General features: G+C 56.7%; 1 protein-coding gene across 1 annotated transcript in view; it reads right to left on the reverse strand.

Annotated features, from left to right (window-relative positions):
• LOC144721124 (low-density lipoprotein receptor-related protein 2-like) overlaps positions 1 to 24047 on the reverse strand; it is an 86006-nt gene that overhangs the window by 55658 nt on the left and 6301 nt on the right. The window contains exons 4-18 of the mRNA XM_078598519.1: positions 14290 to 14397; positions 12993 to 13127; positions 11550 to 11669; positions 9115 to 9225; positions 8526 to 8639; positions 7417 to 7533; positions 6848 to 7009; positions 5635 to 5751; positions 5009 to 5140; positions 3969 to 4135; positions 3361 to 3584; positions 2209 to 2415; positions 1464 to 1666; positions 721 to 861; positions 50 to 253 (exon numbers count right to left, since the gene is read on the reverse strand). Coding sequence (XP_078454645.1) covers positions 50 to 253; positions 721 to 861; positions 1464 to 1666; positions 2209 to 2415; positions 3361 to 3584; positions 3969 to 4135; positions 5009 to 5140; positions 5635 to 5751; positions 6848 to 7009; positions 7417 to 7533; positions 8526 to 8639; positions 9115 to 9225; positions 11550 to 11669; positions 12993 to 13127; positions 14290 to 14397 — 2262 coding nt within the window. The remainder of the gene's footprint in view (positions 1 to 49; positions 254 to 720; positions 862 to 1463; positions 1667 to 2208; positions 2416 to 3360; positions 3585 to 3968; positions 4136 to 5008; positions 5141 to 5634; positions 5752 to 6847; positions 7010 to 7416; positions 7534 to 8525; positions 8640 to 9114; positions 9226 to 11549; positions 11670 to 12992; positions 13128 to 14289; positions 14398 to 24047) is intronic.

The raw sequence follows: 24047 nt of genomic DNA on the forward strand, positions 1-24047 counted from the left end.
AGTCGACCTCGGGGAGGCCCAGGACCGGCTCGGACAATCTTCCGCTCACCAGTGCCGTCCAGGTTCTGCCGGGAGATGCTGCCCTTGCTGCTGTCGGAGAAGAAGACGGAGCGGCGCGCCGCGTCGAACTCCACCCCCACGAAGTAGGAAGGCTTCCCCTTGACGGGCAGCACCACGTCCTCCTGGCGCGACGGCGCTAGCGGGATCCCCCGCACCGACACCATCGCCGACACCAGCAGAAACGTCTGCACCACTGGCGCGGGGAGGAGGCGGACCGGGGAGGGGGGAGAGAGGGAGGTCGGAGGGAGCCTCCAGGAACGCAGACACTGAAGGAGGACTGAAAGGGCACCCCATGACATTCACTCAACGTAGCTTCATTTTAACACGTAGAAGGCTTTCGCGACCAATATTATTCATAATAAAGGTTTTTGGGTTAGATCGCGTAAGTATAAATGTGTCGTAACCCTCCACCACCCGACACAGCCGGTAAGGTTTGTCACGTAAACAACGCGCCAATAAGTCACTACTTGAGCCCACCGGTGTGTTGGAGAGCAAATCCACAACATTTACAATTTTTATATTGTTAATAGAGCTGGGCGGATCGTTGCACCGCGCGACCGCGAGAGGCGGGGGGGGGGAGGGGGGGGCGGCTCGTGGCGGCCGTCGCCACGGCGGTGGCGCGATCGCGGCCGACTGTGACCCCCCGGGGGGCTGTCTCACGCGCGCAGCTGCGTCCGTCGGCCTGCAGCTCGAACTCGAGGCGGCAGCGGCAGCGGAAGCCGAGGCCGTCGGTGTCGGCGCGGTGGCTGAGCAGGCAGACGTGCTCGCACCCCCCGCCGTGCCGCCCGCACGGGTTCGGCACTGCTCACGCGCGCGCAAAGACAAAGATCCCCCATATAGCCTTAACAGAGTGTTCAGGCAAGTGCTTTGAGTGAGCATCTATGAAGGCCAGTATGGCAGGGGGTGGGTGGCCAGCACCACGCCCAGCTGCCTTTGTGCCGTAGAGATTACGCTTACACTGCACCAGGTATTCATTTCAGACTCAGACTTCATTATTTCAGCTGGCACGGCCCCACTGAGCTAAGCAGCTCTCTTACAAGGACAACCACAGCAGTGGCGACAGCTGCAGGACATTACGGGGTGGGGGAAAAAACTACGACAGATTATTACACGAAAATGCAAACAAGTTCAACAATAAAGCGCTTAAAAACAAATCAACAACAATGTCCAAACATCCCGTCACAGACAGAATCAGAATCAGAATATTTACGTGTACTGGAGGAATCTGATGAGCTATAAAGCTCTTTATCACAGATGTCCAGTAGGCTGCGGGGGGTGGGTAAGAACGTTACGCGTGGAAGTAAAGCCCGAGTCGACCCAGCGGAGTCCCAGGACCTGTTCCGATATCGCTCGCCGCTGGTGCGGGAGCCCAGCCCGTCAGCGTGTGCGGCGTGGTCCCTTACCGAGTGGCTGGCGCGCCACGTGGCTCACGGCCACGGCGTGGGGCTTGGACCCCGAGCGGTGGACGACGGCGGCCTCGGCGCCGCCGAACTGCGACGCGCGCAGCACGGCCATGCGCGTCCAGTCGGTGAAGTAGACGCGGCCCTCGAAGAGCGACACCCCGTAGGGGTGCGGCACCACCGCGCTGCCGCTCAGCACCACCCGCCTGCGGCGCAACGCACACACGCTCAGCGAGAGCCTGCGGTGCCGACCGAGCCGCGAGGCTCTCGCCGGACGCCTGGCCGGGGGGGGGTGGGGGGGCCCGTGCCCAGCGCGCCGCGGCATAGCAACGCGCGCCGCGCAACGTGAGCAGGTAGCCACACGCACGGCAGCACAGGCACCGAATCTGACTCCGTTTTCTGTCTCTATACCAATGTGAGCACATCTTAACCTGTTGACACAAGAGGATTGGGGTTATACGGCAAGCATTTGTTCAGGCTGGAATTAGGGTTAGAAACACATGTCGAGGGTTAGAGTGACAAGGAGGAGCATTTGACGAGGCTTGGCATTAGGGTTATTAAAGGGGAAGAGCGCCTGTCAGCGTTCGTGATGGGTTGAAGAGGAGAACCCGTCCAGGATTCCGGACAGATTCAGGGATGCCGAGGGTCACCTTAGAGTTCGAGTCAGGGTCAGGCCAGAGATCACGTGCTCGGGGGTGGGCGGAGGTGGAGGTTAGGGATGCGGCGGTCAGGGTGAGGTGGGCAGTACCTGTCGAGGCCGCTGTAGGAGACGCACTCGATGCGGTCGTAGCGGCTGTCGCTCCAGTAGAGCCGCTTGAGCACGTGGTCGAGGGAGAGGCCGGCGAGCCAGCCGAGCCGGCCCACGACGAGCGGTGCGCGCGCCGAGCCGTCCATGTGCGCTCGCTCGAGGCGCGGCGCGTCGCTCGGCGCGTCCCACGACGAGAAAAACATGAACCTGCGTGGCACAGGCGCCAGCTGATGGTTAGCCGACACTCCTTCCCGCTGGTGCGTGTGTACGTGTGTATGTGTGTACGTGTGTGCGTGTGTACGTGTGTACGTGTGAGTTTACGGTGCCAGTCGACCCGTGACACCTGGCTCTGCCCCGTGACCTCCTGCCAGCGGGTGTCCGACACTTTACGTGGCTTTAAAGTGCACATAGCCTGGCACAAGCGCCGTGGTGACGTCGCCGCCACTTAGTGGCGAATGGCGACTGTTGTTGTTGTGACTTTGCACGGTGGTGTAGCGGTTAGCGCGCTGCGCTATGAAACCCGACAGCCCGAGTTCGATTCCTGCTCACGGCTAACACCAGTGACGATTATCTGAACAAATCTTGGGCGTCCTCTAGGTCGAATCAGTCTCAAATGAGTAACTGGTGTGGTGTGTAAGCATCGCCACTTGGGAGACAAAGGTGGCTGGACGTCGTGCTGGCCCACCCACCCCTTCGCGTCGGCCTTCAGAGGTGCTCTCTAAACAGCACTTGCCCCAACAGTCTGTTCAGGCTAAAGGGGGGATCTTTGTCTTTATTCTTGTTGTGCTTGTTTACCCAAGAATCAATGAGCCTCAAGTTTTTTGCAGTCGGCAGGGAATGTTGCTGTGCGCCAAACCAAATGGGTAATTTGCAGGAAATGTTTTAGCATTGGGATGCTTGGCCAAAACAAGTTACATTGTGTGTGGTATTGTTGGCAATGGGAGAACACCGGAGAATCCGATGGAAAATCACTCACAACAAGGGGAGAACATAAAAACTCCACGCGGGAAAGGTGCCCGAGTCGAAAATCGAGCTCAGGTCTTTGTTTGCTGCGAGGCACAAGGATTACCGCCGCATTGCCACCCTGCCGCCACGAGGCGAGCGTGTACGCCCGTGGAAGCAACGCGTGCGTGCGTTGGCGCCGTCGCCCACCCGAGCGTGGGGTCGAGCGCGAGGCCGCGGGCGCCCTCCAGGTCGTCGGCGAGCAGCACGAGGCGCCCGGCGCCGTCCAGCGCCGTCACGTCGATGCGATGCGCCGTCGAGTCGAGCACGTAGAGCTTGTGGTTCACCCAGTCCACCGCCACGCTCTCCGGCGTCTCCAGCGCCGAGCCCACCACCTCCTGCAGGCCCGAGCCGTCCGCTCGCGCCGAGAAGACCTGCGCGGTCGCGTGGCACGGCACGGGTTTTAGCAACGGCCGATCGTCCGCAGGACAACTCGAAAAGAAAGATACGTTTTTAAGATTTGTACTTTACACGTTTTCTGACGCGTGGTACAATCCCAACAATTGGCGTTACAGGGCGTGCGCGTCCGTGTTGGGGCAGGGGGGACGGGATCCCCCGTGGTCTCAGACGTGAGGGGGGTGAAAATAAACATCGACTAAAATACGGAGGGGGGGAGGGGAGCAAACCCGCAGCATTGAAGCACAAAGACAACGCAAATCTCATCGGCCGAGCCCAATCCCGACACGAGCGACGGACGCCTCCCCCCCTCCCCCCGGGCCGCGCGGCTGTCGCGGTGCGGCGCGACCCCGAGCCGGCACCTTGTTGAGCGCGGCGTCCGTCCAGTAGACGGTGCCGAGGCGCGCGTGGAAGTCCACCCCCGTGGGGCTGCCGCGGGCGGGCGACGGAAGGAGCGTGCGGAGCTCGTGGCCGTGCAGGTCGCCCACGAGAAGACCCTGGCCGTCGGAGAAGATGAGCAGCGGGCGGCCTGAGGCACGCACGCACGCACGGACACGCACGCATGGACACGCACGGACACGCACGCACGCACGCATGGACACGCAATAATAAAACACAAAGGCCTTTAACAGGCTGTTGGGGCAAGTGCTGCGAGCGAGCGCCTATGAAGGCCGACATGTCGGTGTCCCAAGTGCCATGCCCGGGCGCCCTTGTCTCTCCAGTGCTAACATTTACACACCAGGTGCTCATTTAAGGCTGAGTCGACCTAGGCAAAGTCGCGCAGAACTGGACGACTCCCAGCAATTTGGCTGAAAGTAGTGAATCAGCGCAGCGGGGGGAGCGAGCGGAGCATCAGCCAGTCACGCTATCCAATTAACTCACAGTGCCTGGGTCTGTCCTCCGACCTCCTGGCAGCTTTAAAGTGCGCCTTCCTCTCGGCATGCGAAACAACTCCGCCAAATGTGCGACCGCTCGCACGTCTCACTAATGTGCCTCCTCTAAAACACCAAGTCATCCGGCAGGGGACCGTTTGGCTGTCCTCAGTCATGGTGGGAAATGAGCACCACAGGGCCGGACTATCCGTACGTGGGATGCCAACCGGCAAAAGCCGGATGGACATTGAAGAAACCGACAGCGGCGTCGACCCCCAGAGACGGCACGGAGACAGAACCATGACCTGACCCCAATAGCCCTGACGGCAGACTCGTTCGTCTGAAATGACACCACGACTGGATTCGCGCCGAAGTCAACAAAGAGATGCCGCTCGACCGACCCATCCCGCGCCCCCCCCCGCCCGTCAGAACCCACGTTTTGGGGGGGGACGAGGGGCGGGAGGGTGGGTAGGGGTGCCGGCGGTGGGTGAGGAGCGAGTTGGGTGGGTGCGGGGGGGGGGGTCACTTGCCGGAGGAGGCGTTGACACGGCAGTGGCGGCCGCGCTCCAGCACGTACCCGTCCACGCACGCGCAGCGGTGCCCACGCGGTCGCGTCTCGCACAGCTGATCGCAGGCGCCCCACACCCTGCACTCATCGAAGTCTGCCGCACACGCACGAGGCAGAGACATGCGCCCGCGCGTCGTAGCGGTCCGGCACAGTTGGGGCGAGAGCGGGGAGTAGCGGTGCGGGCAGCACCGCGGCAGGTCGGCTTTGTCTCCCCCGTGCTGATGTTTGCGCCCTGCGCCACGTACTTATGTAAAGCTGAGTCGACCTAGGGGAAGTTCAGGCCAGGTTCTGAGAATATTTCCCACTGATGTTGCCTACACCACCTGTTGTGTGCGAGGTGGTCCCCAATACAATCACTCTCCAGGCTCAAACCTGCTTGGCTTCTGAGATGGTGGAAGGCTGGCACACGTGGGAAGGGAAGATCATGAGGAGGAAGCTCTCCTGCTTCGGAATTCAAGAATTTCTTAACTCTGGGGAGACACGACGAGTAGATGGTTTGAGCCCCTTGCTCCAGGCTGGCACTGAGATTCCTGAAAACTTCTCTCTCCCCCTAACCTCTGCTCCCCACCCCCCCCCCAGGGGTCTCACCCACGCAGGAGCGGCTGTCGTTGGCCACCACGAGGTGCCCGGGGCAGGCGCAGGTCCCACCGCTGGGAGAGGCTCGACACGTGAACTCGCAGCTGAGCGCCGCACACGCGGAGAAGCCTGAGGAACAGGGGAGGGCACGAGGTGGGCACGGGGTGGGCACGGGGTGGGCACGGGGAGGGCACGGGGTGGGCACGGGGTGGGCACGGGGAGGGCACGGGGTGGGCACGCGGTGGGCACGGGGTGGGCACGGGGAGGGCACGGGGTGGGCACGGGGAGGGCACGGGGTGGGCACGGGGTGGGCACGGGGTGGGCACGGGGAGGGCATGGGGTGGGCACGGGGTGGGCACGGGGTGGGCACGGGGTGGGCACGGGGTGGGCACGGGGAGGGCATGGGGTGGGCACGGGGTGGGCACGGGGTGGGCATGGGGTGGTAGCTGTCCCTATGGGATTGAAAACTCATTTTAGATTGAAAACTTCTTTCCTAGAATAGATTTTTGTGTTCAGTTTGCTGTCCTTCCCCCTGCACCTCCGATTAGTACGGTCAGCTAAGTACGGTGCGAAAGAAGTTCCAACATATGTATACATGGGAGAAAAGGCGACTCCTCTCCTCGCCTGCGTTAGCTTGCCAGTGGGGGGACGATGATCGCTGCTATTGCGTAATCTCATTTAGCAATTTGCGAGCATTTTTTTATTCCGCCAAATTTGGACCGTGACACCGGCACACAATGGCTTTCTCCTTTCGCATGACGTCAGGGGATATTTAACCTCCACTGTGAAGAGTACGGCATGCGTTTTACACGAGAGTGAACGTACCCACAGAAATGACCAGGGCGGCCTGCCGGACGTGAACAGTAACAAGCAGCCATTGCGTTACGGCTGGGCCACGCTACCTCCCCAGCGTGGAAACCGTGGCTGCAGCGCTCCAGTGACATCACCACGACGCCACCAGCGCACATTTTACATTCTCCGGCGTAGCGACACCGTCACTCGAGAGCCGTGACGAAGCGTCCGATGAACTTTCGCGTCTCCGTTAAAATCCCCGCCTCGTTGGGCGAGCCCCCCCCCCCCCCCGCGGAATGCCACGGGCCGCTCCCTTACCTGCGCCGCGAACGTACGCGCGACCCACGAGGTGTGGACGTTTCGGGATTTGTCTTCCTTGAGGAGAACTCCGGAGAGGAAGGGAGAGCCGAGGGCAGCGAGGGGAGGGGCTCACCGCAGAGCAGCCCCACGGTGACGTTGGTCTCGTCGCCGCTCCCCGCGGGGGGGCAGTCGCGCGTCCCGTCGCACACGCGCTCCACGGGGATGCACGCCCGCGAGCCGGGGCAGCCCCACTCCCCGGGGGGGCAGCTCGCCTGCTGATGCTGCTGCTGTCCTTCTGCATAGACAAAAAGATGAACGAAAGACAAAGATCCCCCGTATAGCCTTAACAGACTGTTGGGGCAAGTGCTGTTAGCGAGCACCTATGAAGGCCGGCACGACCCACGTGGAGGTGGGTGGCCAACACCATGCCCGGCCGCCTTTGTCTCCCTAGTGGCGATGTTTACACACCACACCAGGTACTTATTTGAGGCCGAGTCGACCTAGGGGAGGCCCAGAACCGGTTCAGATAATTGTCACTGGGTGTTGGCCGTGAGCGGCATTCGAAACCTGGGTCGCCAGGTTCGTAGCGCAGCGCGCTAACCGCTACACCACCACTCCCTACGCACACACACATACACACACACGCACACACATACACACACACGTGCGCGTCTCGCCCAGCGATGGCGCCGCCCTCCTCACCACATTCGCTCTCGTCGCTGGAGTCGCCGCAGTCGTCCTGGCCGTCGCAGAGCCAGGAGCGCGGCACGCACCGCCCGCTCGGGCACACCACCTGCTCCGGCCCACACGTCCCGTACGCTGTGGGGGGTGGGGGGAGGTGAGATGCGTACGTCATGCGAGGAACGTTTAGAGGCCAGAGCATCGCCCGGTGCAGAGGTGGTTTTTCGGCAACAGAGTCTGCTCCGGGTTTTTGCAGTCACAGGTGATGACGCGTGCGGGTGGATTCACTGAGAAAGTCGAATGGTCTCGCAGTGGTTTCACCATCGGCGTTTTCTAGCATAGAGGCCCATAGACTCACATAGAGACCCGTAGGATCGCTTGGAGACTCCTAAGCTCACACAGAGACTGCAAGACTGACTTAGAGACACGCAGATTGAAATAGAGACCTATAAAGACTTCCACAGAGAACCACAGACCCACGTACACGAACTCCGGTCATCCTCGCAAGCGGCTTTTGGCTCGCCATCGAACAAAGATGGTCACTGCGTCGCGCCCTTTCAGATGCGCCTTTTGCGGCCGTCTGCAACAGTCTTCCTCCCCATATTAGAAAGCCACTGGAGCTACGCACTTTAAATCTAGTCTGTTTGAAAACTAATTTCTTTGGAACTTCTTCTTGTGTGTCAGTTTGTTGTTCCTCCCCCGCATATCCCATTAGCACGGTTGGCGATGTGGCGTGAAAGAAAGTCAGAGACAAAGATCCCCCCTATAGCCTTCACAGGCTGTTGGGGCAAGTGCTGCTAGCGAGCACCTATGAAGGCCACCACGGCACACGAGGGAGTGGTGTGGCCAACACCACACGCGGCCGCCTTTGTCTTCCCAGTGGCGACGTTCGCACTAGGTACTCATTTGAGGTTGAGTCGATCTAGGGGAGGCCGAGGACCAGTTCAGATAATCGTCACCGGTGTTGGCCTTGAGCGGGAATCGAACTCGGATCGTCGGGTTCGCAGCGCAGCGCTGACCGCTGTGCTACCGCTCCCCACAAGGTCAACACGCATTCACACATACGCACCACGGAAGCCCACACTGACCCGGGAGACCGACACACACGCGTCTGCACCGCGCGCTCTCACCGCAGTCGGCCTCGTCGCTGCCGTCGCCGCAGTCCTGGCGGTGGTCGCAGCGGAAGGCCCCCGGGAGGCACTGCCCGTCGGCGCAGGCGAACTCGTGCGTGCCGCAGCGGAACCCTGCACACGCCGCGTGGGGCGACGATGTGAATGTCCGCACGCGGCTCGCTCGTCGCGTTGGCAGTGCTGTCCAAGCACGAAGGATAGTAAGGAGAATCAAGCTCGACGCTTCGGTCAGTAGTAACACCGTGTTGTGGTGTGACTACTGACCAGTGGGCGTTTCGGGCAATGGCTCTTACTCATGTATTCATAAGGAATTCAGACAAACAGAGCCGATAAAACATTCCCATTGAACTGCAGCATGGGAGTTGAACCCGGGGATGTGTTCTGGGCACAGAAGGATGAAAGCCCACCGTGCTACAAATCTACCCACCTGAGCACTGGGGAGACAAAGGCGGTCGAAAATGGTGCTGGCTCTCCCACACCCTCACGTGCCCTGCCGGCATTCCTAGGTGCTCGCTAACAGCACTTGCCCCACTCAGTCTGTCAACGGCTACGTGGGGGATCCTCCTTGTCATGGTGTGTGCCAGCGTACCACAGCCGTGCTCGTCAGAGCCGTCCCTGCAGTCGGCCACGCGGTCGCAGCGCTGGCTCCGGTTGAAGCAGGCGCCGCTCGCGCAGGCGAGCTCCGGGCACACGGGGTATCCTGCTCACGGGCACGCAGATACACGCACACACGGACACACTCGCACAACGACACACGGGCACAGCGACACACAAACTCTGACACGCACGGGCACACAAACGTTCCGACACACGCACACACGGGCAAGGCGACGCACAGACAGACGCACACAGGGAAACATCGACATACGGACATATGCAGACAATGCACACACAGACACACCAACACCCGCGCACACCAATACATGGACGCACGAACACAGACACGCACACATACGCACACAGACACAGACACATAGACGCATGAACTCAGTGACAAATCAGCATATCAACACAGGAACATATGGACACACATGAACACATGGCTACACTACACGGATACACGGAAACTTGACTCCATGAATGGGGCTCGAATGGGGCGAGCGTGAGAGACCCAGACGCGTCAACGAGGAGGGAGAATCTATCTGTGTGGAGTTTTGAGTTATATTTGTTTTTTTTTCTGAGTGAATCCAGTTTCCTGCCCGTATGAAGCCCGATGCTCGTTCGTGGAATTGGCCAAACGTCCAATGGCAGGACCCTCTTGAAAAAGTCTTGAGGTTCAGCGAGGCCATCTGGGATAAATCGAGAGCATTATTATTATGATCTCACTATTGCAGTAGGAGTAAGAATACGTCTACCACGAGATAAAGGTCCATTGAGCACGGGAGTCCTGTGTTTCATTGCCGGCCTGTATTTAAATAATTGCACAAGGGAGCACCAAAGTTGGGACACGCTGCTAGGTTTTACTAAATGCAGTTTGAAATTACATGTCATTATAATTCCGTGGGCTCAGAGTCCGGACCACTGCACTGAGTGCTGCAGTGAGGGAGGGAGGGGAGATTGAGAAGGGGGGTGATTGAGATAGGGGGGAGGAAGAAAGTGAGGGAGAGAGAGGGGAGGAGAGAAGAATTCAGATAGGAGGGGGGATTGAATATCGGGAGAAGAGGATGGGAAGCATTGATAATTGAAGGAGGGAATTGTGAGCTCAGAACGCTCCTGAAACACGTGTAAGCCTCTCTGCATGTTTGTTGTCCTTCCCGCCGAACCTCCGATTAGCACGGTTGGCTACGTACGGTGGGAAAGAAGTTCAGCATACGTACATACATACCACGCTGGTAATATCTCGTTCTGTGTTTACACGAGTGATGTTGCAGGAGAGTGTAACTGTGTTCTCCAATGAAACCGCACGTGGTTGCGTCAGTCTAGTCCCACGTCGTAAGGCCACGTGGCCTTTGCCTTTGTTGAGTTGAGTGAGCCCAGTTCCACGAGGTTCTCACTGCACCCCACTCACCTGGGGAAGGGTTTCCACCCCCGCTGCTGTTACACCTGCTGACTGGCCTCACTTTACGGTGTTGGTTCCATGCACGTGGATTTGTTGTTTAAGATTTTCCCCGAAATGTATTTATTTTTCATTTACGTGAAATGTCTCTCTGCGGGCGTCTGTGTAGTTTGCGTGTGTACTTTGTGTGCGTCGGGCCAGCCGGTGTGTTTTGTTTCCATCCGGTTGTTCCTTGACACTTTTATTTTTGAGTGAAAAGTTAATTTTACTTGGGATTATAATTTACATGGACGCTTTGTAACGGCTTTTTTTTAGGTGAGTGTGACCAGTGCAGCTAAGCACGGCTGTTCAGCAGCTCTGAGTCCAATCGTGCGCAAGCGAGGCATTGGTGTGTGACCGCCTAGACCGACGTGTAGGCACTGCCGCGCAAGATGAACGGCAAGGCCGTCTCCTTCACCGCTATCCAATCACATTTACCATTAGACACAGAGGCAATCAGAGAGACCAAGAGGGAGACATTGATGGAGGTCCATACAGACTCATGGAGACCCCTTAGTCATTCTTAGGGAATCGCAGCAAATTGTATAAGCATTCATAGAAACCCGCAGAGGATCAGAGAGAACCATAGACTCATAGAGAATAATTGAGGCTGTAAAGAGACCCGTGAACATTTAGAGACTCAGAGAGACACGTGGTGGAGACCCTTGATTATCTTGTCATCCTCGCAAGAGATAGGGTGGGAAAGCGGGGCAGGGTGCGGGGAGTACGGGATTGCCGGCGTGCGTACAGACTGCGAGGATTCTTGAGAGGGGGTACTCCAATTTGAACCGAGTGGGATTTGGAAGAGAGCACATGTTCTACAGCTGACGTTCATGGGGAGGGGGGGGGCAATAAACACATAAGTCGTGCTGTTAAAAAACAAAAAAGTAAAAACAATCTGAAGTTCACAACAAACACGGAACCGACGTTTTGTCGATCATCGAAAAGAAATGGGAGGGAGGGAGGGCCGATGGGCCGCGGTCACTCACGGCACAACTTCTCATCGGAGGCGTCCGTGCAGTCCGGCTCGTGGTCACAGCGGCGTGCGAAGGCTACACACTCCCCACTCGCGCACGTCCACTCCCCGCTAGCGCACGCGCTGGGTGCTGCTGGGAGGAGACGACGCCACGGGGGGAGAGAGAGAGAGAGGTGGGGAGGGGGCGCCGTGCGAGACGCAGAGATTGACTCGACAGCGAGGTGGTATGCACGCAGGAAACCCTCCACGGCGTGCCAGTGTCACGTATCACTCTCCTGTTTGCAAACACGAACATGTAGAGCCCTTCTTGTCAATCTACTGCTGAATGAGGGCCTCCCCATTTCGTGTGGGGCGCCGCAGTGGCAGGATGTTAACTACCTCGCCTGGTGGGTTCGATCCAGACCCTGACAATGCCTGTATATTTGTAGTTTGCGTGTCTCTCTCTCTCTCCCCAAGGTCGTGTGGATTTTTCTCCGGGTCCTCCGGTTTTTACCTCCACATTTAAAATCACCATCACGCGTTTAGAGTGGTTGGCTGCTATAAATTTACACGTGATAATAATATATATATTTAAAATCCTAAAAGTTTTTTTTCCCCAAAGCAAGTGCTGTTTCGAGGCAGCATGAATGACAATCGTGATTCGGTTTGATACATTACTATTATTTTGCCTCGTACGTTAAAGTAAATCATTCCCTTCAAGAGTCTACAGATGCGGCGAGCCTCCGTAGATGCATGACGCACAAACGTTTTGAGACAACATAGGAGCGCTCGCAGATCCCTCTTCCACATCATGTGCTGATTCCAAGGTAAAATCCCAAGTTTCAGACGCAGAATTGCTTGAGAGAGCCAGGATTGAACAGCAACAATCATAAGGGGCCGTCCATAAATGACGTCACGCACCTAGGGGGGGTGGGTCAGACATTTGTGACGATGTGTGACGAAGGGGGGGGGGGGGTTGAGAAATGTGACGTCACATTAAAATGCACAACTTTAGATAAATATAGACAACATCAGAGTGCAGCGCCACATTAAATACGCACTACAATGACAATAGTTTAAAGCGATTTGAAGCATGTTTTATTTTTTTTGGGGGGGCAGTACTTTGTGACGTCATATTTGAGGGGGGGTCTGACTTTTTGTGACGCAGTGTGACGAGGGGGGGGGGGGGACAAAAATCGTCCAAAATCGCGTGACGTCATTTATGGACGGCCCCTAATCGGGGCTTGGTTTAGGCAACCCACATCCAGTCATGGCTGTGGCTGATCGCCACTTGCCTATTGCAGTCTCCCAGTCTTCTTGCAACGCTCATTCGGGGAGGGGTGAAAGGAGGGGGGCCCTGTCCAATTGATCCCCTCTCCGCCTGGGCACCCCCTCTGGCCCGTAGACCCCAGTGCATTCGGACCGCCTGCACGTTGAGGAGGGGGGGGTGTGGAGGAGGTTGCGGGGGGGGGGGTACCTGGGGAGCCGCTGCACCCCGCGTGCTCGTCGGAGCCGTCCTCGCAGTCCGCCTCCTCGTCGCACACCCAGGAGAGCGGCACGCACTCGCGGGCCGAGGCGCACAGAAACTCCGTGGGGCCACACGTGGGCGGCGCTACGCAGGGGGCACACGGGACACACGGACACGTGTCCATGGGCACACGAGCATGCAGACACATGGACATGCATTAAACAGTCGCTATGCGCGAGTTCTAGATTCGCGCGTTTCACATATTTGCGCGAGTGGCTCCATGCATACTCATTCTCTCTTCGTGACCCACCAGACTCCGGTATTCGCGAGTGTGCGTAGTGCCAGCCCACCGCCGACAGTGGGGAGGTGCGCGCAGAACGTTGTTACATTTGAAGCTGTCTGCTACGAAGATTAGGCACGCCACCTCGGCTGCCTGCTTCGTCCTCAATCTCACAGTAATCCCGCTCTGAATTCGCTGTGCATTTTTACTTCATATAAGTAGGGCACATCGAAACACGAGGGGATGCTAGAACAGAGACAAGGTTGATTGGCATCACCGGGTTAATTATGGCTCAGCACAGTTTTCCGAGGGTTCAGAGAGCCATCCACCAGAGCCAGTGCACGGAACGAGCCGGTCTGGCTATGGCACAGGGGACGTCAGAAAACCAACTGGGCCGATCACTCCCCTCGGCACTTGCAGCAGGGCACGGGAGAGACGTTGCCCTTGTCAGCTGAGGCCAGGAGAATGCGGCGGGGGGGGGGCACGAACGTTCAATCGCCCCCCACTCCCTCGCCCACCCCTTCCCGTGAAACGATTCAACGTAAAGATTTGTCAGGTCGGCAATTAATCGATTAAAATCAAATCCTGCGCTCGTGCTGCGAGTGTCGAATCACTCGTCCAGAGAATCAATGATTTACGATTTCACTTAACCGAATTGTGACGAATCCTATCATCACAGAATGGGGAAGTAAATCTATGCGACCATCGTTCAAGCGCTAGAAGTGTGAATGACGTTCTCGAGATGCATACAAACGCAAGACCGTAGCCAAATACATGCCCCCTAATTTAGGACCAGGTGAGACCAAGACCCACGGCATCCTTCTAGCAATTTTCCCATTGTCATTAACGGAGCCATCGGTAACGTTTCGTGTAAAAATCTTGACAAATCTGAACGTTGACCAAGACAGCATCTCCGATTCCCAGGGGTTTCTTTTCAGGAGAAATTGAGCGGAGTACTGAGCCACCCGCCACCCCCCCCCCCCCCACTTTCTCCCCACCCGACCCCCCCCCCCCCACTTCACGTACGGCAGCCGGCCTCGTCCGAGTGGTCGGGGCAGTCTCCCAGACCGTCGCAGCGCCACGCCAAGGGCACGCAGAGGCCTCTCCCGCACCCGAAATGTCCGCTCGTGCATCCTGCAAAAAGACAGAGACGCCCCCCTCAAACGGTGTAGCCTTCGCAGACTACTAGGGCAGGTGACCGTTAGCGAGCACCTGTGGGTGGCCAACACCACACCCAGCATCATGCACAGGCAGCTCAGAGCACAACATCCACGTGGATTTAAATGCAACGGCAGGGCAGGCAGTCACAGAAGGAAAGGAAGTTCTTGAGCCTTGATTTGAACAGCAGCAGGCAGTCGATGACATGGTAATTCATACACGGGAGCATTGTCTTTGTAGTGTGCGAGTGTTTGGGGAGCGGTGGCACAGTGGTTCGTGACGGCCAATACCTGTGACGATTATCCGAACCGGTCCTGGGCCTCTCCAAGGTCGACTCAGCCTCAAATGAGTACCTGGTACGATGTGCAAATATCGCCACTCGGGAGACAAAGGCGGCCGGGTGTGGTGCTGGCCACCCACCCCTTCGTGTGCCGTGCTGGCCTTGATAAGTGCTCGCTAACAGCGTGTGTATAGATTATAGTGGGGAGCGCTAGAGCGGGATAGCGCATTGCACTACGAACCCAGCGACCCAAATTCGATTCCCGCTCACTGCCGACATCAGTGACGAATATCTGAAACAGTCACGGGCCTCTCCATAGGTCGACTCAGCCTTAAAATTAGTACCTGTGAAGTATTGGAAATGACGGCAGGAAACTCCTTGACGGGTAACACACTTTTTATTAAATCTTGACTTGTCACGATACAACGTGTGGTCTCTATTCTTCTGACTACTTGTCACGATACAACGTGTGGTCTCTATTCTTCTGACTACTGGTCACGATACAACGTGTGACCTCTATTACTCTGACTGCACACTCTGCATGCTCACACTGCATGCTCACCCTACACTCCGCCTCTGGGTTACACAGAGTCCCGGTCCCCACAGGACAGCGGGACTGAGTACCACAGGGCCCTGTCTCTTCCTCTCCGTCTTCAGTCTTCGCTGGTTACACTCTCCCCGTGCGCCTGTGTGCATCACCTTATATAGTCCCTGCTCACGGGAGACAGAGCGGATGCGGACCTCGACGTGAGCATCGCTCCTTAGTTAACCAATCACGACGCGCTATTTCTACGATCCGTTTTCCCCCAGCGCGTGTTTCCACTACCCAACCAATCACTACGCGCTGGCACCCGATCCCTACCCCAGCGCGTATCACCACTACATCACCCCCTCCCACATAGCTCGCAGCCGGCCCGGCTGCTAACCAACAACACAACACAACAAAAACCCCACCCCCCAGTGTGCCCCGTAACGCAACAACAACAACACAACAGCAACCTATGTACAAATTGACAACTAACACAAGAAAAGTCAACAACAACACACACAACACCTCGATAAGAAGCTATATACAGCCCGACGAACAACACAATAAAAGCGATTTCCAGAAAATGAACGCGCCCAGCGTCTCTGTGACTAAACGCAGTGACGAGGCGCTCCAGCTTCCTCGACTCCTCACGTGGTAGGTCATAAAAAGCGGCGCGACCTGGCGCGAGTCCGTTTGGCCGGTCCGTCATATGGGACGGGACGCTGACGACCGTCCGGTGGCTCCGGCTGCTCTAGACGGCGCGGATCGGGCCTGAAAGGACCGGCCCCGCCGTGAAGATCCGGCCGCCGGTGGTCGGCAGCTGTCAGTTCCGAGACACCTGGGAGGAGATCAGGCGGAAACATGTGAGGATCAGGCAGAGACATATCCCCCTTTGGGTCGTCGGTCACGTCACATGCTCGGCCCTCACGACACAAGGGGAGGCCATATGGAGGCGAGAACGGTTTCAGTCGGGAGGGGTGGACGTACCACCGTCGCTTTCCCCATTTTATCTGAACGCACTGGGGGCGTGCAACACGCACGACCTCCACGGGTCCCCGCCATGGCTTCAACAATTTAGGCGACGTAGCCAAAGGTGCCTGAGGGCAATGCAGCCAGGCCCTGTCACCTGGTTTCCAGTCGTGCACGGACACCTTCCGTGCACGCAACCGCTCGTTTGCAATTTGGCGAGCCCGCGAATTAAGCCGTGCGGCCTCCCTTGCCTCTGTCAGCTTATGAATATTAAATGTAATATGTTCTGCCAATTTTGAATTAGTTCGTGGTGCGGACAGGCCAAGCTGCGTTTCCATGGGCGGGTCGGCTTCCCGACCGTACATCAGATAGAATGGGGAAAACCCCGTCGCTGCATGGGGGGCCATTCTATACACGGCGAGGACCCCCGGGACCTGCAGGTCCCAATCAACATGTGCCTCACACACCCGCTGGCACAGCATAGAAGTCAAAGTCTTGTGGAGTCTCTCCACCATCCCGTCCGTCTGCGGGTGGTACGGGGAGGTACGCACCTTCTTAGTACCCAACAGATCGCACACCTCTTGCAGCAATTTACTTGAAAATTTTTTCCCTTGGTCGGTCAGCAAGCGTTCGGGAGCCCCCTTGTCCAGGACGTAGCCCTGGACAAAGGCGTCCGTCACAGCCGCCGCCGACTGGTTGGCGAGTGGCCACGCCATAGGCCACCGGGTAAAATATTCGACCCCCACCAACAGGTACTTATTACCCCTAGGCGTGACTAAAAAAGGCCCCAGAATATCGAGCGCAACGAGCTCGTTAGTGCGCGAGACTTGAATAGATTGCAGCGGTGGATTAGCTGCCACGGGCGGTGGTTTCCGTCTGGCGCACTCAACGCATCCCTTCAGAATATTCACCACGTCACTCCCCATCCCCGGCCAATAATAGTCACGCTGAAGCAGGGCAAGCGTTTTGCTTACTCCCAAATGCAAGAGGCGTTCGTGTGCGGCCAAGACAACTTTCCCCCTCACAGCGGAAGGCACCACAAGTGCGTGCCGCCGGGACAAACTGTCCCATCTCATTAACATGCCTTGCTTAAGTACGTAGGAGCCAGTTCGCTCCTGGTCCTCTTTGGAAACCCCCACCCTGCGGCGCAATGCTAGCAGGGAGCTGTCCGCCATTTGGAGACGGCCCCACTCACTCAGCGACAGTGAGAGCAGCGAGTCCTGACCCTGAGAGGTAGTGGGGACATCCCCGATTGGTGCGGTCGCAGCCAATGCCCCCATATCTTCCACAACCGGCGGTTTACAGCGCGCCGATCCCGATAGACACGCACATTTATGACAAGGCAACAATCGCGACAGGGCATCGGCATTTGTGTGTCGCAACCCCTTACGGTATGTAGTCGTGAACTGATAGTCCTGGAGGACTTACAACCACCGTGACAATTGGCCCGAGGGTTGGGCGACCCTCAATGAATACTGTAGCGCCGCGTGGTCCGTCCGGACCGTAAACTGACGACCATAGAGATACGGTCTGAATTGTTGTACAAAAAAAACAATGGCAAGCAGCTCGCGACGGGTGACGCAGTAGCGCTGCTCCGCCGGTGACAACACCCTGCTACCATAAGCGACCACCCTTTCGACTCCCCCAACGACTTGGGATAGCACCCCCCCAATGCCCGTGTCGCTAGCATCCGTATCTAGCAAGAAGGGACTCGCAAAATCCGGATAGCGCAAGGGTGGGGCACCCACCAAGGCGTCCCGGAGGGAGCAGAACGCGGCCTCCTCCTCCGGTCCCCATCGGAACTTCACTCCTTTCACCGTTAGAGCGTGCAAGGGTTTTGCAATAGTGGCGAAGTGCTCAACGAATCGGCGGTAATAAGAAGCAAAACCGATGAAACTGCGCACGTCCGAAACTGACGTGGGTGTCGGCCATGAACTGACACAGTCCGTCTTCGCGGGATCGGTAGAAATCCCCGAAGAGTCGACAATGTGACCCAAGTATCTAACGGACTTACGAAAAAGGTGGCATTTGGCCGGTTTAAATTTTAATTTAGCCGATCGCATTTGTAAGAACACCCCTCTCAATCGCTGGAGGTGTTCCTCAAATGTTTTACTGAAAACAATGACATCGTCAAGGTAAATCAAGCACGTATCCCATTGCAAGCCCGACAAAACCAACTCCATAAGGCACTGAAACGTTGCTGGAGAGGAGTGAAGTCCCATGGGTAACCGGTTAAACTGGAACAGGCCCCCTGGAGTCCGAAATGCTGTCTTAGGTTTTGACTCTTCGTCGAGTGGCAACTGCCAGAATCCCGATAATAAATCAAGAGTCGAAAAATATCGCGCACCAGACAATGCATCGAGGGACTCGTCCATCCTGGGGAGCGGATACGCGTCAGCCACAGAGATCTTATTCAGGCGACGGAAATCTACGCAAAATCGCAAGGAGCCGTCCTGCTTCTTAACCAGCACAATAGGTGCTCCCCAAGGACTGGAGGAAGGCGAAATAATGTCGGCTTCTAGCATATCGTTAACGGCCGACTGAGCATGTTCCTTCTCAGCAGGACTCAGTCGGAAGGGATTTAGCCTGACCGGTGCCGCATCGCCCGTTTCAATGTGGTGGCGTAACAAATCCGTGCACCCAATGTCATACTTATGTTTACTGAACACAACAGAAAATTCCATTAGCAACTCGCGCAGCGCACCCAACTGTACCGCTGACAAATCGTCCGAGTCCGCGCACAGCGAATGGACCCATTCAAGGTCCTCCCTCGATTCAATGTTCTGCGTGGGGCTCGGATCAACCTGCGCAACCAGCCGCTCATCCGCAGGGACCCGTGCCGCGTGAGCTAGCACGGTGCCCTGCTGAATGACGGCTGGCCGCGACCCAGCGTTTAAAACCATCACAAACGGATCCTTGTCAGCCCGAACCAAAGTGGGAGCCACCGACAAATCGACACCCCCGACAGCCCTGTTAGAAGGACCCAAAAGCATGCCTTGTTCCGAAGTCTCCCCCACCCATGGTTTCCGCAACCGGAGGGGAATTAACATCTGTGAACCCGGGGGCACGTGCACGGTCTGTGTCGCCAACGCTTGTATCGTAGCGCACGCCGTCCGAATTTCAGTAGGGTTCGTCAAAAATGAAATACGGCGACCCGAAGGTAGTTCAATGCAACGCTGATCGATGAGAATTTTAATGGGCATTTTAGCCAAAAAATCAGTGCCCAATAGACAAGGAACCGCCAAAGAAGACGAAACGAAAACGGGTCCCGACAATTTGATATCTCCAATGCAAATGGACGCCCTAATCTGACCGATAATGCCCAACGATCCCCCATTAGCGGCATAAAATGGCACATCCACTGGGAGCAGCGGACGGCATTGGACGGGGAGAATGTTGTAAATGAGGTCCGATATAATAGTCGCCGACGCCCCCGTGTCCACTAACACCCTGACCTCGACCCCATCAATAGATCCCGTAACGACGGATGAACCCGCTGAAGCAGCCACAATTCTGTGCCCCAACTCTGACCATTCAATGTCTCCCCGGTCCCGGCCGAACCCCCCTCGCCGAACCGAATCCCCGAACCCTAACCGGCCCTCCTCCGCCGCAACGCGACGGCCCATGTGTGTCGAGTATGTAGGCCGAGCATGTGAGGTGCCGCGACTTGCCGGGGTTTGTAGGGATGACTTGGGGCCTTGGTCGTCGTCCAGCCGAAATCCCATGGCGCGCTGACGTGGAGCGCGGCAACCGGACGCCACGTGGCCCCGGAGGCCGCAGTTATAACACGTGATGAGGGTCGTTGTAGATCTCGGTTGCTCCGGCTTGCGGCCCGATCGCAGAGGCGAACGACCCCCCGACCTCCAGTCCCCTGGTCGTCCCGCGGTGAACGCCTCCTCTCGTGGGCTGACGACTTGGGGTTCGGTGACCACCGGACCCGGAGCTGAGGCCACGGCAACGTTGCAGACGACCCCCTGTTTGCGTTGAAGGACCTCGTGCGCTTGTATACTCGTAGCGACCCGCAAGGAAGAAATATCGATCTCGTCGGCCGTGTTGATGGGGACTCCCAGGTCCTGCGCCAACTTAAGCAGCTGCTCCAAAACCATCGCATCTTGGCCCTCCTCGTCCATACGAGGGAATGCGGCATCGGCGAGAGCCAGCAACGCCGTGCGATAGGCGAGCGCGGTCTCCGTGTCCGCCTTCCGCCTTGCATAAAAATGATGGCGACACGCCGAGGGAGGTCCGTAGACCTTGGCCATGAGACCCAGCGCTGCCTTAAGCGTGGAGCGGTCCGACCTCCGTGCGGACGTGAAGGCCGCGAGCGCGTTGTCGTCCAACATGGCAGGCAGTGCCCGCAGCGCCGTAGCGTCGGACCAGGCGGACATCTCCTGATGCGCCAAAAACCTGCGCTGATATTGGCCCCAGTCCCCGCCTTCCGCCTTGAAGGCTGACAATGTGGGCAGGCGCTGTTGAAAGATGAAGTCTTCCTCTGCCTCGTGGTTCCTCTCCGCTGCCCCGTCGGTGTGTAAGATGGCGGCCCCAGTGGCGGGTGTCTGATGGCGGTCCGCAGCGCGCGTTGATGACGTAAGCGGGCGCGCTTGGAGAACCGCCGCCACGTGGCGGTCGCCGTTCCCGCCAAAAGTCGGCGCAGATGAAATGGCGGGAATCGCCAAGTCATTTTGGCGGGAATCTGCGGGGCGACCCTGTAGAATGTCCGCCGCCGTCCCCGCTCCTGCCGACGAGCTGATTTCCGCCAGGATGGACGCGGCGGCGAGCAGCAGCTCCGCCAGACGGGAGTGCGCCTCGCGGAGCACGGCATCGGTCCCCAGTCGCTCGCCCGGCGCCGTCGACGGATCCTGCAGCGTGGGCAATTCTTCGTCCTCACCCCCCGATGCCAGCTGGCCCGAGTCGTCAAGGTTATCCTCGCGGTCAATCCCGTGGGTCCGACTGGTCTTCCTTGTATCCATGCTTGGAAGACTGTTTCACTTCTGACGCCAGTTGAAGTATTGGAAATGACGGCAGGAAACTCCTTGACGGGTAACACACTTTTTATTCAATCTTGACTTGTCACGATACAACGTGTGGTCTCTATTCTTCTGACTACTTGTCACGATACAACGTGTGGTCTCTATTCTTCTGACTACTGGTCACGATACAACGTGTGACCTCTATTACTCTGACTGCACACTCTGCATGCTCACACTGCATGCTCACCCTACACTCCGCCTCTGGGTTACACAGAGTCCCGGTCCCCACAGGACAGCGGGACTGGGTACCACAGGGCCCTATCTCTTCCTCTCCGTCTTCAGTCTTCGCTGGTTACACTCTCCCCGTGCGCCTGTGTGCATCACCTTATATAGTCCCTGCTCACGGGAGACGGAGCGGATGCGGACCTCGACGTGAGCATCGCTCCTTAGTTAACCAATCACGACGCGCTATTTCTACGATCCGTTTTCCCCCAGCGCGTGTTTCCACTACCCAACCAATCACTACGCGCTGGCACCCGATCCCTACCCCAGCGCGTATCACCACTACACCTGTTACACTCTGTTAATATAAGCACTGGGGAGACAAAGGTGGCCGGCTTTATTGTTAGCCACCGACCCCCTCGCGTGCCGTGGCGGCCTTCATAGGTGGTCGCCAACAGAACTTTCCCAAAAAAGTCTGTTGCAGGAAATACGAGGGAGCTTTGTCTGCGAGTCTAAAAAGGATTTCTGACTCATCAGCTTTGGCCGCATTTTTCACAGCGGGGGCAGACGCAGCCACCGTCATTCCTCACATCCTGTTGTGGGCAGGGTAGCGCCCAGCAACTCTCCGCGTCTCACTGCCCAGCACCAAAGCCACGCGGTCATCCGCGGTGGGACAAGCTGAGAGATCAGATGGCGTCTGGCATCTCAGTCCCAGGTATTGTCTAATTCTCAAGTGGGTCACGACGTGAGCACTTCGGCTGCATTGATTGGAAGACATGGACCGGATTAGCAGCAGATCGGCAGCAGCTTCCCAACAACGGGATGCTGTTGCTAAGACACAAGCACTTAGCGGCCAGGTGTGGTGGTCCAATGCTTTCTGAGGCAAGGGTTGGTGGATCAAGCAGAGAATGTGTGCTTTTCAGGAAGGATTGCGAATTATGGATGCTATCTGAAAACAATGTTCCATGGAGTTGTGCCACTCTCAAAGCTGCCCCAATCCTAAGTGTACATGAATCTGGCTCTATGAGCTTCGGGCATGACCGCTGAATCCTCAAAATCACGAAGGGGACTTTCATCACGTTTCGTCCAAAAAGGTCTGCTTTAAAATCTACTTGGTAATAAATACCACTGCAGAAGCCTTCGTGAGGCTATAGCGTCACTTGGTATGTGTATGTGGCTGCTACGCTTGTCACTAATGCGTTTATACATAGCATGCAAAGATGGCACACGTGACTTTACCGAAAGAACCAAAGAGTATGGCACTCGAGTTTTAATTAAACTGTGATAATGTCTGCTGTGTCTTGTGATGTTCCAACACCTCGTGGGCGATTGGCTACAGCCTCGTTAGATTAATATAGACCACGTGACAACACACAATGTAGACCACGTGACAACACACAATGTAGACCACGTGACAACACACAATGGGATTCATGGAACAAGATTGAATGAAGGAGACAGACGACAACAATGTGATGGTTACAAACAAGTAAAATATCATTGACTTGTGACGATTCGTGGAATCTCTGGACCGCCGGATTGGTACGTTCCTCATGTTGGCCCTGAGCCCGATATGTCTATCGTTTACACTGACTTGATTTAAAAAAATGATACGATGAGATAAATCTGGGTGAAGAAAGATGGGGGGAGTCACTGTTGTGTCCCTGGTGTAGAAACCTCCACGGAGAGGGGTTAGACAACGAATTGGTCCAAATTAGCATATCAATCTCTGCCCATCCCTCTCTCCGCCCCCGCCCCCCTCTCTATATTTAACGCCCCGTCACAGAAACGACCTCTCTCTTTGTGCCGATATGTGTTCTCTCTCTGTGTGTCCTTGTGATGTCTGTCTGCTTGTATGTCTGTCTATAGCTTTCTAGTTAGATTTTTGTTGCTATTCCTTTTATGCCTGATGATGATTGCTTGTGTTGCAATCGAAACGTCGTAATATGCTATTATTTAATTTATTATTTTATCTTTAGACGTGACTTAACCGAAAGAACCAAAGAATAATTCCTGCAGTCACGAAAGCTCCAAAATTAAGATTGGTCCAAACATTTCCCACCCCCTCATATCTCGAATTGTTACTTTTGCCGCGTCAGCGTTAACGATATCAGCGTTTCATGCTTTTCATTTCGCTCTCTCTCAAGCGGTACCGAGTCCGTAACGGAAGCAGTCGAATCGGGCTCTGTGGGCAAGGCGCCTGACTCACAATCGGGAGGGTCAACAACAAACGCCGTGGTCGGTTTTATCAACTCGGCTCGTCGTTGCGGAAAAGTCAATGTCAGACTGGCCCTCGCCAAAGGAATGAGGAGTTTCCCACCGCTTACTCGGGGCCAAGGGAAGGCGCGCACCGCCGACGACGAAGCGATGAACCCTCTCCGGTTGAGCAACGAGAACAAGAACAAGGAGAAGGAGAAGAAACGGCCTGAGCTCGCGTTTTACGAAACGAGATTAGGCGAGCGGCGTTATCCCGAATTCCTAAATTCCGCCGTGGAACAGCAGATTTCTGCTGCGTGATCCCGCCTGAGCTGTTTGCGTTTGGTTGCTGTGGCGATCAGCCGGTGGGGGGTGAGTTGTTTTGTTCTTTAATTTCCACAAAAGTCCATAAACCACGGGCCCTCGAAATTCCGTCGTCTCGCGCACCTCCATCGCGTCGTCC

The sequence above is a fragment of the Lampetra planeri genome, chromosome 10 (assembly GCF_965212315.1).
Source record: "Lampetra planeri chromosome 10, kcLamPlan1.2.h2, whole genome shotgun sequence".
Classification (NCBI taxonomy): Eukaryota; Metazoa; Chordata; class Hyperoartia; order Petromyzontiformes; family Petromyzontidae; genus Lampetra; species Lampetra planeri.